This window comes from Giraffa tippelskirchi, chromosome 5 (genome assembly GCF_054371585.1).
Source record: "Giraffa tippelskirchi isolate mGirTip1 chromosome 5, T2T-mGirTip1v1.2.pri, whole genome shotgun sequence".
NCBI lineage: Eukaryota > Metazoa > Chordata > Mammalia > Artiodactyla > Giraffidae > Giraffa > Giraffa tippelskirchi.
In genome coordinates this window covers 155,743,169-155,761,217 of record NC_137279.1, presented here as the reverse complement: position 1 = coordinate 155,761,217, position 18,049 = coordinate 155,743,169, and the positions used below count along the sequence as shown (strand labels likewise).

The following is an 18,049-nucleotide window of genomic DNA, read 5'->3' as shown; positions in this document are numbered from 1 at the left end:
GAAGCCTGGTTTGGAGAATTTTGAGCGTGTGAGATAAGTGCAGTTGTGCAGTAGTTTGAGCATTCTTTGACACTCTTGTTTAGTAATGCTAATATGAACATTGGGGTGTATATAACTTTTTAAATTTGTGTTTTTGTTTATTTCCAACCCAGGGAGTGGAATTGCTGGGTCTCGTGGTAGTTCTTTTTTAGTTTTGAGGAACTTCCATACTGTTCTCCCTGGTGGCTGCACCAGCTTACATTCCCACCAACAGTGTACAAGGATTCCCTTTTTTCTGCATACTCTCTGACACATTATTTATAGACTTTTTCATGATAACTGTTCTAACAGGTGTGAGGTGATGTCTCATTTTTATTTTGCATTTGTTATATTCATAAATTTTGTGATTTCTATTTGGTAATTTTTAATATTTTCTATCTTTGTTGCAATTCTTTGTTCATGCTTTGATATTTGGACCTTGGTGAGCATTTTTACAACCTTTATTTTGAACTCCCAGGTAAGTCACTTTGTTCATTAGATCTGTTCTGGATATTTATCATGGCACATCTGGAACATTACCTTTGTTTCTTTTTTATTGCCTCTATGCATTATACAATCGGAGAAGGCAATGTCAGCCCACTCCAGTACTCTTGCCTGGAAAATCCCATGGACGGAGGAGCCTGATAGGCTGCAGTCCATGGGGTCGCTAAGAGTCGGACACAACTGAGCGACTTCACTTTCACTTTTCACTTTCATGCATTGGAGAAGGAAATGGCAACCCACTCCAGTGTTCTTGCCTGGAGAATCCCAGGGACGGGGGAGCCTGGTGGGCTGCCGTCTATGGGGTCGCACGGAGTCGGACACGACTGAAACGACTTAGCAGCAGCAGCATTATACAAAACAGCCACCTCTTCCAGCCTTGAAGGAATGGTCTCTTGTAGGGGATGAACCCTGTTGCTCAGCCTAGCCTGAGCTCTTAATTGCCTTTCAACCTTTTGTGACTATCTTCTTTGAGCCTACTTCTTGCTTTTAATGGCTTATTTAGAGGGTATGCTAAGACTTATATATCCAAAGGTGGGGACTGCAGTTAGCACCTAGATGCAGGCTGATTAGACCCTGGACCCTGAGGCTGAAGCTTAGAGTATGTAGTTAAGCCCTGTGCAGGGAGAAAAGGAAATGGGCATTTGTTTGTTTTTTAACCTGTTCCCTTTGTGCTGAGCACAGGTGTACAGTCACTAGGGGGTAGGGGGGGTGGTACCTGCATCCATTAAGAATTGTATTTTTGTTTGCTATAATCCTGTAGAATTTACGAATGCAAGCCCCATTGGCTGTCAGAGCCAGATGACCCAGGGACTATTCCTTGGGTATCAGACATAAAAGTTGGGGCACAGTATGTAAAAGCTCTTTCCAGGGAGATACTAGTGATTGGAGTGGGCTGGAAGGAGATGGGAGATGTGTCCTTCAACTTCCCCAGTCTCTGCGGAAGACTGCAGCTGCCCCTAGCAGCTGCTAGATTAGGAGGCCGGATCTTAGGCAGCAGCTTTTAAAGCATGAGCCTCTTTCAGGGGAAGACAGAGAGATGGGCTATTCTACCTGCTCCCTCTGCACCTGGCCCTGAGGGGCTAGTCACAGTGAGCTGTGATCATCAAGAATGTTTATTTTCTATAGCTTTGTGGATCTCATAAACACATGCCCTGTTGGCTTTCAGGGCTAAGGATTTTGGGAACCCGTACCTCAAGTGGGAGTCTTCAAAGTTAAGAGTACTAGAGGTGGAGTCTGAACCCTTCAGTGCTCAGCTAAGAACTGGGAGTTCTCCTGATGCAGTGCTGTGCCAGGGTTGGGATGTATGGTAAGAGTGTATCTCAGCCCTCCTACTATTTTGGTATTTTCTCATTTGTTTAATATGTAAGAGCTACTCAGCTAGCTTCTGGATCTTTTTTAGAGGGAATTGTTCTACATGTAGGTGTACATCTGGCATATCCATGGGAGGAGAAGAGGAGCTCTGGAGCCTCCTTGGTCATCTTAACCTTGGGTGAATTACCATGGGTGATTGAGAATGGCTTTCTCTACAACGGTAGACAGACTCCTTGTCTGTCCCCTTTGAAGTTGAATATGGTTTTAAAAATTGTGGCCGTTATTGTTAATTTTAATTGTAATGCGAGAAGGCTCTTCTGAACTTCTAGAAGCCTTATGAGTCATTTCTACATTTTTTTTAAATTTGTTTTTAATTGGAGAATAATTGCTTTACAATATTGTGTTGGTTTCTGCCATACATCAACATGAATCAGCCATAGGTATACATGTCCCCCATCCCACCTCCCCCCACATCCCATCCTTCTAGGCTGTCACAGAGCACTGGGTTGAGCTGTCACACAGCAAATTCCCACTGGCTATCTATTTTACATACAGTAATGCTACTCTCTCAATTCGTCCCGTCTCCTTCCCCCAGCTGTGTCCGCAAGTCTGTTCTCTATGTCTGTGTCTCCATTGCTGCTGCTGCTGCTGCTAAGTCGCTTCAGTCGTGTCCGACTCTGTGCGACCCCATAGACAGAAGCCCACCAGGCTCCCCTGTCCCTGGGATTCTCCAGGCAAGAATACTGGAGTGGGTTGCCATTTCCCTCTCCAATGCATGAAAGTGAAAAGTGAAAGTGAAGTCGCTCAGTCGTGTCCGACTCTTTGCAACCCCACGGACTGCAGCCTACCAGGCTCCTCTGTCCATGGGATTTTCCAGGCAAGAGTGTCTCCATTGCTGCCCTGCAAATAGGTTCATCAGTACCATCTAACTAGATTCCATATATATGCATTAGTATACAATATTTTTCTCTTTCTGACTTACTTCACTCTGTATAATAGGCTCTAGGTGCGTCCAATCTCATTAGAACTGACTCAAATGTGTTCCTTTTTTATCGCTAATATTCCGTTGTATATACGTACCACAGCTGCTTCATCCATTCATCTGTTGATGGACATCTAGGTTGCTTCTGTATGCTGGCTATTGTAAATAGTGCTGCAATGAACATCGGGGTACTTGTGTCTTTTTCAATTATTCCTCAGGGTATATGCCCAGTAGTGGGATTGTTGGGTCATATGGTAATTTTATTCTTAGTTTTTTAAGGAATCTCTGTACTGTTCTCCATGGTGGCTGTACCAATTTACATTCCCACCAACAGTGTAGGAGGGTTCCCTTTTCTCCACACCCTCCCCAGCATTTACTGTTTGTAGCTTTTTTGATGATGGCCATTCTGACCAGTTTGAGGTGATACCTCATTGTGGTTTTCATTTGCATTTCTCTAATAATGAGCAATGCTGAGCATCTTTTCATGTTTGTTGGCCATCTGTATGTCTTCTTTGGAGAAATGCCTATTTAGGTCTTCTGCCTACTTTTTAATTGGGTTGTTTGTTTTCTGGTATTGAGCTTCATGAGCTGCTTGTGATTAATCCTTTGTCAGTTTCATTTGCAATTATTTTCTCCCATTCTGAGGGTTGTCTTTTCACCTTGTTTATTGTTTCCTTTGCTGTGCAAAAGCTTTAAAGTTTAATTGGGTCCCATTTGTTTATTTTTATTTCCATTACTCTAGAGGATCTTGCTGTGATTTATGTCAGAGTATTCTGCATATATTTTCCTTTAGGAGCTTTATAGTTTCTGGACTTACATTTAGGTCTTTAATCCATTTTGAGTTTATCTTTGTGTATGGTGTTACGAAGTGTTCTGATTTTATTCTTTTTACACCCAGTTGTCCAGTTTTCCTACCACCACTTACTTTAGAGATTGTCTTTTCTCCACTGTTTATTCAAGCCTCCTTTATCAACGATAAGGTACTCATAGGTATGTGGGTTTACCTCTGGGCTTTCTATTTTGTTCCATTGGTCTATTTTGTTTTTGTGCCAGTACCGTACTGATTTCTACATTCTTGTATATTAAATACTATGTGTGACAAACATACTAAAGAATATGAAAGCTACAACTGGGAGGAATTAGGTGGTCATAGAGTTGTGAGACATAATCGGATTTATCATATTGATTCCTGTGACTACTTGTGAGGAATATTTTGGCCCTTATCATAAACACTTCTGGATTAGAATATCTGAGATAGAACTCAGAAATCTGCATTTTAACAAGCTTTCCAGGTGATTATTGTGTAGACTAAAGTTGGAGTTCCTGTTCTCTGGAATGTTTCATTAATGCTATTTTGCTGACATCATTTGCTAGTTTTTGTACCTACTAGTTTATTCTCTTGCCACGTCTTTTACTACTAGATAAACTTCATATCTAATTTGATATGCAGTTCAATTCCTTAGCCACGCTCCTTCCTCAGAGGAATATTGCTATTCTGATTCTTTGGGGATTAATGACATACAAACAGCAGAAGCAACTACAGTGTCACTTTTTCTTTCCTGAAAATGTGGGGAGTCGGGGAAAGAGGGCATTAAGCAGCTGGTTTGTATTTTTCAAAAGTTCCTCCCGTGACTTTGATATAGAAACTTTTGTATATTTTTTTACAACTTTGTTATTTATCCTGCTATTCTGTCTTTATACCAGATCACAAATAGAGTTGCTTTTCTTATAAATATCGTTAACAAATCAACCAATTTTAATTTAGATTTTAGCATTAGTTATGGTTTCTTTTTCTAATAGGTGTCATCTTTAAGAAATGAAAAGCGAGGCTCATCGTATCTCGTCTCTGCCCCAGAAGGTGGTTCAGTGGAATTTGTTGACCAGCATTCTCAGGGCACAGGAGCATATTACATGGAAACCTACTTAAAAAAGAAGAGAGTGTACTGAGTTAAGTTCTCTCCTTATAAACTCATAAGGTTCTTTGCAGTATCTCTGCTGTTCATTGCTGCCTTAACTACATTCAGACTAGCCATATCCTTTAAATTACGGGTTTATAATTTCCCAGAATGAACTGTGCTGTGCAGCAGGCAGAATTGCCAAATAAAAAAAGTAAGTAGCAATAAGAGACATCAATTGAGGACCTATTCCACTAGAATTAGATACATCTTAATCAATGTGCTATTAACTTACAGTCCATTGGAGAAATTAACATATTCCAATATTCCTTGTTTGGGACTGGGAATAATTTTGACACCATATATAGAAGTGTGAAGCAATAAAATGGGAAACATTCTTGGTTTCCTGAGCCTTAGAATAAATTTCTGATAAGCCAATGTGTATTTCAATTTACTTTATCTGGAAGTAATCTCATTCACAAATTTTTAGAACTTTTCCTAGAATTAGAGTGCAAGTACAAAATGCAGTGACTGGTAATGTTATACTCTACATACAAACTTCATTATCACTCCCCCATACCAGTCGTGCACTGTAAAACTCAAACACAGAGGTGACATCCAAGGTCTATACCACTACAGATGCTTTACGCTTAATATATTATTTACCACTAATACCTCTTGTGGGGGAAAAAGGTGTTTTTTTAAGTAGCTTTGGTGATCTAGTAATGATTTCAGGGGCTGGCAAACTACTCCCTGTGGTCAAATTCAGTCCTCCACCTGTTTTTGTACTGCCTGCAAGCTAAGAATGATGTTTACATTTTTAAATGGAGGAAAAAAAAAGTATGACTTGAAATTCATATTTCAGTGTCCATACATAAAATTTTATTCAAACACAACCATGCTTATTCACTTACATATCATCTATGGCTAATTTTTGTGCTACAGTGGCAGAGCTGAGTAGCTGCAAAGCCTAAAATATTTACTATCTGGCCCTTTACAAAGGTCACAGACTCCTGATCTAATACCATTACTTCCCTAATCCTTTTATTTTACACCTACAAAAAGACTTGCCACAGATTTGTAAGTGGCAAGAAACATAGGTTTCTAAGTCTTGTTTCGTAGAATAGCGATGATTAATTTACACGTTTTGGTCATCAAATGCCCTATTTATTTCCACAGTAGTCAATTCTGCCATTTCTAAAGGAGTCTTACAAGGTAACAGTATTATTTATAACCATTCTTAGATAATAAGCTATAGGTCACTCTCTGCTTTGTTTCTTATTTAGTTGCAGTGTGTTAGGCTGAAAAATTATCAGGTGTTTAACCCAGTTTTATCCAGCTTCCTTTTGAAAGAACTGTGTTTATTGCACATAACTTTTGACATCACCATTTCCTGAAGACCTTGGTATTCAAAATGCATGAGAAATCCTTTTGCTACCCAGAACGTCTAAGTTTGTTCTTTGTTATGAGACACTAATTGATGATGTGGGATTGAGGAGGTCTCAGTGATCCTAGTCTTTTTGAAATCAGATCTTTAAGTAAGTATCTTGTATTTGAGGGACTTTATAATAGAGGGTATCGTTCCTGTTTTAGAAGTTTAAAACTGGTATATATGATTTGTAATGTATTGCTTATATTAACTTCTACTGGCAAATGACAGCTAGAAAGTTAAACTAAGATAATTTCCAGTAAGTAAGTATACTACCTATAAGTAACCAATCAGGATAGGCATCACTCAATTCTGACTCAGCAGATGAAAAATGGGTTCTCCATGCTCTGCACTTCTTGTTTTCCTGTTGCATTAAGCCTCTTCAGTGCTTTGTCATAACTCTATGACAGTAGAAGAAAGGGAAGATGGAAATTTTAGACATATAAGCAGAAAGAGGTTGAAAGAACTAAAAGGTACTTTGAGTTAACAGGTGTGGGTCTGCCATCCACACTGGCCTGTGCCCCACTGGGACATAAGAGATAAGTATGACTCAAGTGGTGTTAGTATAAGGACCATTACCCATGCTCTCCCCACCAGTCCATACTGTTATTTTTCTATGTAAACAAATTGTAATGCTTTGAAAATGAGCTCTTAATATTAAAAGGCATATGCATGTGAAGTCTCCATATATTTATTTGTATAAAGAGTAAACAAAGTGCATAGAGAGTGACCACAGGTTTGACAGACAAGAGACATTTGTGATGCAAGGTTATTGAACAGATTTAAATGGCAAGTTTATTGTTGCCATTGAATCAATACACAACTCTCTTTTCCGGCTCAAGGGGGAAAAATAATGATATCAAACAAATAGACAGCATCAACAAAAAGTTTTTCAGACTCTTGGTCAAAAAAGATCTACAGTTCACATTGAATCAGATTTGACATTTTGATTACCCAGCAGTTTCCAAGCAAACCGAGAGCCGCCTAGTGGATCCTGAACTCCATAGTCTTCTGGCTGGGTCTTTCAAGTTTTGCGCCATAGGGTGATGGTCAAAATAGTGATCGACTCTTGTAGATGGATAGTTAAGTACTGAAACACTCTTAAGAACAGTGCAATGTACATGGTATATATGCAGTCAGCATCCAGAACCAATGCTGGAACAGCTTGCCCCAAAGTGGTAGAGTTATAAAAGGATATACATTGACATTTCTGAAAAGCATGTATCCAGGTTCTTGGCCTCAGTTCTGATTAAAGGTATACTGTTTAGGGAAGCACTGGCACAGGTTTAGTTCTCAAGAATTAACATCATGCAGCAAAGTATCTATTCCACAGCTGCCCCTCTGGGTATGTGTGACCAGTCTTCTCAAAAATGGGTACCACTGGTCACCCAAGGGGACAGGAGCTAAGCCACTGCAGAAACAACTCAAAGTTTATGTCCTACTGTTGACAGGAATATACTCATCTTTGTATAGAGACAATAGTATACTAACTGGTATCTAATATTTCAAGAATGTTTCATCTATCATGGTATAGATATTGAAATTTGATGGCATATTAGAGTATTGGCTAAATTCATCAATCCTTATCTTTATGTGCCAGAAAAATATTTCATATCAACTGGCAGCTAAGAAAAAGCAATCATCTTGAGACTCTACTTTGGTCAGCTCCTCTTGTTTTGAGAAATCCCATTCTGGTACTCAACTGTGATGGTAAACTAACCAGACAAACGGTGATATATTCTTTCCAAAAGGAGGAGTGCTTAAGTGCCTTCTAATATTTTGGTTGTCACTATGTTACTGGTATCAAATTTAAAGAGGAAGTACTTACACATATTAAGCACCATAGTGTGCCTTATATATGGATACGTACCCTGGTATCTTTTTAGACAGAATACAAACTTTTTCCAGTAACATACTTTTTTAAATGGGGTAGGTACTGGTTGGGGGTAGGAGAACTTGATACACATTAGAATTTAAATGTTACTCATGCTTCTTAGAAGTGCTTCAAATCCTTCGATAAGGTTCTGAAAGGTTGTCCGATTAGATGGTTGAAATTCCCAACACTTTCGCATATGTTGATAAACCTATTTTAAAAAAAAACAGTAAAAGGTTTAGGAGCATAGAAACATCAAGAGGAAGAACATAATTTTGAAAATGTGAATGAGTTTCCTTAAGTCATACTATAAGAATATTTGAATAACTTAAAATATAGAAAATGTGGCACATATGTAAGTATTAAATATTAATATTTAATATTATTCATAAGTATTTTAATATTTGAGAAGCTCAAGGCCTAACTGACCTTGCAAAAAATCCAGGTCACAAATTACTGTAAGCCAATTTAAGTGTGACGTTATAGCTCAGTTTAGACTACAAATTTCCTTACTGGCTGCTTCATTCTTTGGCTCATACATACTATTCAGTGTACTTAAATAGTCTAAAGAATTAGTCTTAAAGCAGTTCAGTTAGAAATACAGAAAACTGATTGTCACAATAAGGTAACACCAAAATATGCTCCTTTCGCGTGCTGAGGTAAGCCTACTATTGAAGGGAATTTCTTCCTTTGAACATGATGTGTGGTTGTCATTTGCCCCAAAGATGGTTTTCTCAGATATCCGAAATTCAGCATCACAAAACTATTTTAAAACACAAGCAGTGAAAACAGTTTTATTACTGTGAAATGGCCCATAAATACCTCATCTGGACAGTTAGGTGGACATGGCAAGCGTTTTCCTTCTTTTAATGTATTCACGAGTCTTGTTACCGTCATCTGGCCATGAGTTGGGCCTATCATTTTCAGGAACAACTATGAAAAATAAAATCAAATGAAATATTTTACTTTTTGCACATATTTATATAAACTCCAGAGAGGTTAAGGTAGAATTTCTAAAATTGGAAATGAAAACAAACAGGCTTTTCTCCTTAGTAACTTAAAGTGAAAGTCCAAGACACTTTTCCTTTCCATTACAACACACTTTACGAACTAAACTTACAAAGCAGAGGGACGGACACATTTTCATTGGGGGCCTGATTCAAACAAAGGACAAGTACGACTTACGGCCATGGGGCTGGAATCTGAATCACAGTAAGTAAGCAGCTCATGCAGAGTCACTCCGAAAGACCAGACATCAGAGGCGATATAAAACTTACACTGAATTAAACATTCTGGAGCATACCTGAAAGAGAGCAGAACATGAATCTTCATTTCCTGGGAAGGACATACCAAAAAATATTAAGAGTAACTCAGCCCAGAGAGCTGACTTTTCTCACAATATAACATTCAAAGACACATAAGTGTATATTATATGTTAGTCACACATATGCTGCCCTGTTGCACACCTGACAGGAACAATATCCCTGTGGGCCCTCGGTTCACACAGCACAGGCTCTCCCTGGGGAGGGGTGTGGGAGGAGGCGATGACCACAGGCCCAGATTTTATCTGCCTGCAAGCTCATAGTGAGTGAGTAGTGACCTAACTGCCTAGTCCTCTTACAGTATCTGCTGTTTTGGTGAATGTTATCCATTGCCTGAGCCAGAAATTGAGGCATTCCCATATCTGGTCTCAGAAATACTTCTCAAACCTACTCACTGCTCCTAAACCCCACCATCACTGTCCAAATCACAGCCCTAGTTCATGCCATCACTACCCCTGGCCAAGTCAGACTCCTTGGCTCCAATCTTGCTCCTCTCCTTCCCACAGTGATCTTTTTAAACAGAAGCCCCCATCCTTAATCCTCCCAACAGCACCCCAAAACCCCAGTTCCAAAACTCAAGTGTCTAGTGCATTGCCTTAGCAACTGAAGAGACCTTTCATCATCCAGACACGCGGAGCTGATTCCAGTTCCTGGGATAGCCACTGCTCTGACTCACTCTTGCCTTCACACACATGCCTCCTTCTACCCATCTTTACAACCCTCCAGGAATCTTTTAAGGACTTAGCCTAACAGAACTTCCAGAAAACCAAGCCCGAAAGCTTCTATGGTTATGGCACCATGAAACTAGCTGCCTCACCCATTAAATTCTAAACTCGGTCATCTTATTTACCCTCGAATCTCTAGTACCTGGCACAAAGCAGGGGCTTCACAGGTATTCCTTTGAATAAATGAATTCATTTATCCAATGAATATGCAATGAATAAATGGAGGTTTGGGTTCCTTGGGTGGGAGAGACCCACCTCTGCCCATGTAGGATGCACCTTGCAGTGCTGGTCAGTTCTACAGGACAGGGTAGAGTGGAGACTTAGCAGCTTCCCCCTTGGACAGTGTTCCAGACTGAGAGGGGTCAAAGTCGGGGTGTGGCCTTCCAACCAGGACACTGGCGATTCATGAGAAGATAGCAAACCTCCCATGGATTTTCCTCTGCTCTGTCAGAGTTCTCCCTGAATCTGCCAAAGCCTCCTCGTCACTTCATACTTGCCCTCCCGGCTTCCTCTGCATGGCTATGACTACTCTGGCTGCTAACAGTTTTAGGAACTGTGTCAGAGGAATGCCTTCTCAAGGGAAGACAGAGATGCTGACTGCTGTTAGATTTCTTCGTTGGAAGATGTTGTCTATGAAGCTCAGACATTGTCGTGTATGTGGCTTTCAGTGAGACAGCTTAAGAGCTGTTTCTTGAAGGCAAAAATTAGTCAATTCCAAATGATCTAAGTCTCTTCTAATCTGGACTAATAAGAGAATTGAACATATCTAAAAAGGACCTATCAGAACAGTAAAGCCCTTTGAAGCACTGAGGAAATCTGTTTGATTCAGTTACCAAAACACAGGGCTGTCCCGGTCGTCCTTGACTGTGTAGTACTCCTTATCAGTTTCAATGGCTTTGGTTAGACCAAAGTCCCCAATTTTCACTTGGTGTTCACTCTCAACAAGGACGTTTCTTGCTGCTAAGTCCCGGTGAACGTATTGCCGAGAACCCAAATAGTCCATCCCCTGAGGGAGAGAAGCAAAGGCAGAGTGTGCTGCTGAGATCAAATCAGACTGGATTTTGTATCTGCCGCTTTGTAACACACACAAAGATACAAGTGTCATTTCATTCACCTATCACTTTTGTTGTTGTTTTTACTTTTATGCAAAAATAGTAAGACCATCCTGATTCAAAGAAATACATATTAAAGAAACCATCACTTTCTTAGTAGAGGCTAATTTCAATCCACATCAAGCAGAACAAAATAAACTCAGTATAATTATCAGAAAGTTTCCCACTTGCAGCCTAATTACAAACCAATTACTCAGGACAGAGTGCCTGATTTTTAAATTTTTACCAGGTTTTTTCTTTTTTCCCTTTTTACCTTACAAATCTGAACGGCATATTTTAACTGCTGTTTGAGGTTAATTTTGTTCTTATTCTTTGGAAGATATTCCTTAAGACTCCCTGAAGGCAGAAACTCCATGATGAGCTTAATACCATTTCCACCTGTTTAGGGGGGGGAAAAAGACCATCAGTTGTTGTTCAGTCGCCAAGTCGTGTCCGACTCTTCACAGCCCCATGGGCTGCAGCGTGTCAGGCTTCCCTGCATCTCACTATCTCCCAGAGTTTGTCTAAGTTCACGTCCATTGAATCAGTGCTGCCATCCAACCATCTCACCCTCTGTCACCCTCTTCTCCTGCCCTCAATCTAACCCATCAGTACAAGGCAGTCAAATGAAGGAAGATTAAAGGGCACAGGATCTGGAGACAGAGGACCTGAACTGATTTCAGCATCGACCCTGAAACCACAGGCAAAAGGTTCCAGAGACTCGGGATCCTCAGGAGTGACCAGGGTACCTACCCCAGGATCCACCACTCACTCAGACAATGTAGTGTTCTGCAAAGCACTTGGCAGATGATTTTTAAAAATCATGAGCCCTGTCATTTTCACTACAAATTTTAAAGTACAATAACATGACTGCTGTAGTGGCTTGTAAAAAAGATACACTTAATAGTAAACGCTACTTGCCACTTTGATTTAGACAACTAGAAAACTAAACGCCCTGCCTAGTGTTGGGTCAGAAAAGCAGGTAAAGGAGAGGAGTGGGTGTCCATTTCCTCTGGTCTAGTGTGCTGAGTATTGGGACAGGGGAAATCTAATCCCCAGTATGGGTGCAGTAGCCACCTAGAGAAACAATGCTGGAATCATCCCTGCCTAGGAGGGAGGCTGGGTAGTCTTCTTGGAAGCTCTGCAGCTGCTGAGGGATCTGACAGTGCGTATGGCTTCGAAGTCCTAGAGCCCTGGCGGTTATCAGCTAGCATTCAGGCAGCCCAGATGAGGCTGAGGGCATGGCCTGCTCTGCACTAGCCTTTATGTGACCCCAGACAGCCACTTAGTCTTTAAACGAACCACACTTTGCATAACATACCGTCTTCTGTGCAGATGCCTTTATACTTCACAATGTTCTCATGATAAAGGTTTCTTAAGATTTCAATCTCCTTCTTCAGATCAGCGATGTGGTTCCCTCCGCTCTCGGGCTTCAGGGATTTGACAGCCACCTGCTCCCCTGTATTGTCCCCCTCAGGGTCATACCTGCAGAGCTCGACCTTCCCAAAGTGGCCCTGGAGGGAAAGATGCACATGCTTGATCAGAGAGGCCCCAGCCTGGGCCAGCAGGACACACGTCAAAGATGAGGCTTGCTCCTCATGTTCCTCTGAAGGCTGGGGAGGGCACGCACAGCCTGACCCTGCAGGTAACAAGCTCCTACCTGGTCTCTTCCTACTCCCTGCACCCTTCCCCACTTGGCTAACATGCCATCCCTTCTATTACTGCACTAAGACAAGAAAAGGCTCTGGTGACTGGTGAACCAACACATCAATCCTAGTTTCCATAAAAGTGTAACTCACAAGGAAATGGAGGTGTCAGGTGGTACAACCATGGCATTCTTTGACAGCCCTGGGTCCACGCTGCAGGAGGCACCACAATGTGGCTACAAAGGGCAAGGCATGAGGAGTCTTCAGAAGATGGGGATTAAATCTCAGCTAAGCCACCTACTAGTGAGGTGGGCCTGGTCACCCAGTCTTCCGAGCTGGCTCCAGAGGTGCTCAGTGTACACACTGGTAATAAACCCTGGGATGCTGTGAGGAAGCGGGACCACTGTGCCTGCAGAGTGCCAGCACCTGGGCTTGGCAAAGGGCGGGTACCCAAGATGGGACAGTCTTTATAAACTACAGGAAATCTGTATGAAAATGCAAATCCAGTAGCTTCTCTAGTCACATTTACTGTTAGGGAACTGCCATTCAAGGTCCAAAAGAAAAGCTAGCATTCTATTTCAGTGTGCTGTGAAGTAAATCCACCACTCATTTAAGCAGCCTCACAGGATACATATTCCCAAAAAAGTCAGAGGCAGGGATTGTTCTATTTCCACCATATCTATACCCATCCCCCATGCCTCTCCCTTTATATTCTCTGTCCCTTATTAAAAAAAAAAAAGAGATAGAGGCAGCTCCTCACGGAGCTGACCAGTGTCCTGTGTGCATGAACAGGCAGGCATATGCATGCTGCCACTATTCGTCAAATGGAGAAACACACGATCCCTGAGAAAACACTGGAAGATGCTTTCTCTTATAAACTTTGACCTGAAACAAGAGAGAATGGAGAATGGCTCTAGATGCCCAGAGAGGTGAATGGCCAGCAGTGTAACTTGCCTCTCCCAAGTCACGGATCCTCTTTAAGAATCGCTTTTCAAAATGTGTGGGATCCACTTCAGTTGTTGGCTTTTTTTCTGATACAATGTCTGGATCTAACAGAAGAGAGAAAACATGTTAAAAAGGAGTGAATGTCCCTCCAGGCTCCAAGTTTTCACCCCCTCCCCCGGGCCCTGGCTGGTCTTGGTTAAACAACTCAAGGCAGTCTTACTCTGCTCCTCCAGCTTATTGATGTCTCTCATGATGGCTCGGAAGAAGGGTCTCTGGTTGGGGTCATAGTTCATGCAGCGGGTCATCAAGTCAGCTAGCTCCTTACAAGACGGGGTCACTGGCCTGCACCGGCTTTCATAGAATCTCTCTTTCTGCAAAGAAGAAGACCACCTTGAAGAAACCCAAGAAACCACCCACAAACCTTTTAACCCCAGGTCAGAAAGAGTTACCTAACAATCCCTAATTTAATTCCCAACAGCTCTGCTTAAGGGTAGACTTCATAAACGTGAGTGCTACTGTTGCCTTTTTTTACAGCTGTGGAAAATTTTAGTCCTGATACAAAAATAGTCTGAATTCAAGGAAAATACGCAGTATATCCCACCCAGTCCCAAATAAGCTGTATTCCTGCAAAGTCATGCAACCTTCTGGAATATGACTTGGCAACATGTGTAGAAATCTTCAGATTCTTCAAACTCTTTGACTCATTAATTGCAACTACTGAATGACTCAGAAATAAGTCAGATATAAACAAAGATTTATGTTTAAAGATATTCCCTGCAGAATTAAACAGAACATTACAAATATGAAAACAACCTCAATGCCAAGTATCTAATTTTAGTTAAATAAATTAGAATTTAATGAAACAATGAACTCTTACATCAATTTAATCATATAGGAAATTACAACATTAAATGAAAAAATAACGATTTGGCATGGTCCCAGTTTTGTTTAAAAAAATTGATACAAACAGACTGGAAGACAATATGCCAAAGTGTTAAATATTAGTCAAGGGTGACTGGAATATAGTGATTAATATTTTCTTTTTTAAAAATAGTTTTCTCTATTTTTCAAATTCTCATGAAGTGGTTACTACTTTAAAATTCTGAAACAAATGATTGATTTATTTAAAACATTAAAAAAATTCAGTGAATTTACTACACTCCAGATTCTGGTCTGTAGCTGAATCTCAAGGGTAGTGGTTTCTCTTGTGGTCCCTGTGGATCCTGGTGTAGGGGTGGGGAGTTAGGCCCCAGCGGAAAGGAGGAAGAGGAAGAGAATTAAGGAGCTGAGGGCTGCCCCTGCCTTGGAGTCTCTCTCACTCTTCTAGGCTGCAGTGCAGACCTTTGCTTACCCTATCTCCATATTCTACTCAGCCCTGGGTAAACACAAGGGGCTCAAAAAATACTGACAGCAAATGGCATGCTGTTTTGTTTCCAAGGAAGTTAAAGTTACTCCCAAAAGTCCTGGCTGAAAATTCCAAATAGCAGATCTACAGATGTGGTGATTTCTCCATGGGTTTTAGCTTAACTCTTGCCCAAATCTTGCACCACGTTTATCTGGCAGAAGATTAACTGGTTAGAGGTTCTTGAGACTCTTTGGTATCTCCTCCAAGCATACCCTCCACGCTGAATCGCCACTGCCACTTCCTGACTCAGGTTCTCACCACTGAGCGCCACAGGGGACTCAGTGCCCTGTCCTCTCCTCAGCCTGTCCACCGAATTGCCATCCAAGCGCACCATGCCAGGGCCAGCCTTCAAGCCCTTCACCGTCCCACATCACCCCTGGCATTATGGGCCTCTAAAAAATCTGACCTCAAGCAACCCTTCCCACCTGTTCACCTGTCATTCCTCTCCACACTCCAGGCAAATGGAACCACTTACTGCTTCCTGTAGACGACTGAAATGCCACCTTCCCCTGGACTTTGATCATTCCCTCCCAGCTACAAGCGATGCCTGCCCCGCTAAACACATAAGGCACATTCCAGAAATTAAATCAGTGAATCAGGATCAGTGGTCCTTCACTGTAACTGCTACAGCAGTATCCCTTTAGAGTTAGAAAGCTCTACTAGCTTTCTGCAAGTGAACAAGCAAGAGTTAACCTTGAAGTTGTGCATTCTAGCTGAATAACCCAGGCCGTGAGCCACCTGCATCTCAGTTACCTGACCTGTAAAACAAGGGTAATAACACTACCCTACCCAATACACACGGCTCTTTGGGTGATGGTTTCAGATCCTTACTGCTGTTTTAGCCCACTCTCCTACTAGACCCTAAGGTCACTAAGGGCAGGTAAGGCCTGTGTCTCTTTTATTGTGAACCCCCAGCTTCAACTCAGGACAATGCCTGATACACAAGAGGGACCCAATAAATACTTGTGTGTTAATCTTGAGATGCCAGAGCCAGCTACTGAGCTCGTACTGTATACCTGGCACTCGACGTGCAGTATTTGCTTAATCGTCACAACAACCCTGCAAAGTAGGTATTCTTTATCCCCATTTCATAGATGATGAATCCAGGCCCAAGGAAACTAAGTAACATGTGTGAGGTCACACAGCCAGTAAGCCTGTGGAGGAGAGTCAAAGCCGTGCCCGTCTCCCCCCACAGTGTGAGGTTTCCTGATAATTCCTGAGACGCCCAAGAGTGTTCAAGGGGCCCTCACTCAGCTCCCAACTGGAAAGCAGCTGCTCACCTCAATCAGCGTCTTGTCTTTCAAGGGGATCTCGCCATTGTAGCAGATTTCCCAGAGTGTGGTTCCAAAGCTCCACTTGTCAGCAGCCACACTCAGGTTCTTGGAATCTTCAACACATTCGGGAGCAATCCAGGGGATTCGTTCTATGCACTCTGGAAAAGCCAAGAGGTGCTCACAGATCAGTGTCTGCAATACCTGCTGAGTGTATCACCACCACTGCAGCAAGAACTGGAAGTTAACAAAGAAACGCCTTCAAGCAGTGTTTTCCAAACGTGGCCCATGGCTGCACGGGGCCTGTGGAAAGCTTGTTAAAGGGGCAGTTTTCCAGGCCCCTCAGCCCTGGCCTTTTTGACGCATCTGTCTGAGACAGAGCCTGCAGATGTGTCTGTTTAACACAGACTCCCCAGGAGGGTGTGGGAGCCCATCTTCTGAAGCTTTGGCTTCAAAAACAGCAAAGCAGCCCCGAGTGGGGGAGGTCACATGGACAAAGGGTTAAGAAAGGGAAGGCCAGGGAGAAGAGGCTGACACATGCAGAGTGGGCACAGGCTAACCTCCCCTTCTCCCCATACTCTGCACCATCCAATGTCACACTTCTTTAACGTAGGTTTTCTTTTGTTTGAAAAAGAACAAAAGAAGTCACACATCTGTTGCACCCAGCTGCTGACCAAGACCAGTGAGCTGTTTAGAACCCCTGCCACATCCACAGAAATGGCCCTCAACAAGCTCAGTGGCCTCCTGGAGCAGCCTCTCAGCTCCTGATGGAAACAGGCAGGAAGCCACTCCTGAGCTGGGCAGTGATGCTCAGGCCTGCTGGCCCTTCTTCCCACCTTCTCACGTCCTTGCTCCTGACAGACAAGTGCAAGCCGGCCCTAGGACTGTGTGCCTACTGTCTGTCGCCTTGCTGCCGGCTCACCTCACTGGCCTGTAAGGCCAGATGAAACCTACCTCCTTGCTGAATCACTCTCTGGGCCCCCCGGATGTCGTCTCTCTCCTCTGAATGTTCACAGCATTTTATTGGCCCCTCTCGTGGCATCCCCAGGCTTCTCTACTTGTTCTAGAGTCACCGGTGTCTGTGTCTCAGACCCTTGCTGAGAATAGGACCCCCGACAGGTTCAGGGCTGGGTCTGTCTCAGGACTGCTGGATGATGGCCAGATAGTAAGTGTCAAGAGGTACCGAAGGATGCTCTCTGCTCCCCTTCCAAAGAGTGGATGATTTGGGTCTTATTTGTGAGGTCTGTTCTTCATCCTGGATTGCTTCCAAACTCAATCCATTCCTTGATTGAATGACTGAGCAAAACTCTCAGTGCTGAAGACCACAGGCCATGGCAAGTGGGAGGCACCAGGCCCAGGGGCGCTCTGGGACCCCATGTGTGGCCTACAGACAGAGCACAAGCCATGTGGCACTGTGTACAGTGTTTCAGCTGCCGGGTCTGCCCACTCCTTCGGAGTTGTCAGCTCAGGGCGACTCACTCAGAGACAAGATGCCTCAGCGATGCTAAGGCACCTCCCCAAACTGCTCACTCACTACAGGGGATTTCAAAAGGAACACAGGGAGGGCCCAGGGCCCACTCCTCCTGATACCTCTCTGACCACCCAGGACCCCCAGCCTCCCTCTGAGCAAGG

The 18,049-nt window shown here is 42.8% G+C and overlaps 2 protein-coding genes across 28 annotated transcripts in view; one reads left to right on the top strand and one right to left on the bottom strand.

Annotated features, from left to right (window-relative positions):
• Nucleotides 1-6,818, top strand: part of RAVER2 (ribonucleoprotein, PTB binding 2) — a 169,460-nt gene extending 162,642 nt beyond the window's left edge. For all 16 annotated transcript variants that reach the window (XM_081486561.1, XM_081486557.1, XM_081486556.1 and 13 more), the window contains one exon: nt 4,616-6,818. In XM_081486561.1, coding sequence (XP_081342687.1) covers nt 4,616-4,762 — 147 coding nt within the window. In that variant the 3' untranslated portion in view covers nt 4,763-6,818. The remainder of the gene's footprint in view (nt 1-4,615) is intronic.
• The window catches only part of JAK1 (Janus kinase 1), a 149,457-nt gene continuing 138,222 nt past the window's right edge, over nt 6,815-18,049 (bottom strand). For 7 of the 12 annotated variants that reach the window (XM_081486545.1, XM_081486544.1, XM_081486543.1 and 4 more), the window contains 9 exons: nt 16,427-16,578; nt 13,962-14,112; nt 13,751-13,845; nt 12,472-12,664; nt 11,425-11,549; nt 10,893-11,065; nt 9,198-9,315; nt 8,835-8,945; nt 6,815-8,223 (listed from right to left, as the gene is read on the bottom strand). In XM_081486545.1, the coding sequence (XP_081342671.1) occupies nt 8,113-8,223; nt 8,835-8,945; nt 9,198-9,315; nt 10,893-11,065; nt 11,425-11,549; nt 12,472-12,664; nt 13,751-13,845; nt 13,962-14,112; nt 16,427-16,578 (1,229 nt within the window). In that variant the 3' untranslated portion in view covers nt 6,815-8,112. Of the gene's footprint in view, nt 8,224-8,834; nt 8,978-9,177; nt 9,316-10,892; nt 11,066-11,424; nt 11,550-12,471; nt 12,665-13,746; nt 13,846-13,961; nt 14,113-16,426; nt 16,579-18,049 lie in introns of all 12 variants that reach the window. The other 5 variants (XR_014052677.1, XR_014052676.1, XR_014052675.1 and 2 more) reach the window with 2 other exon arrangements.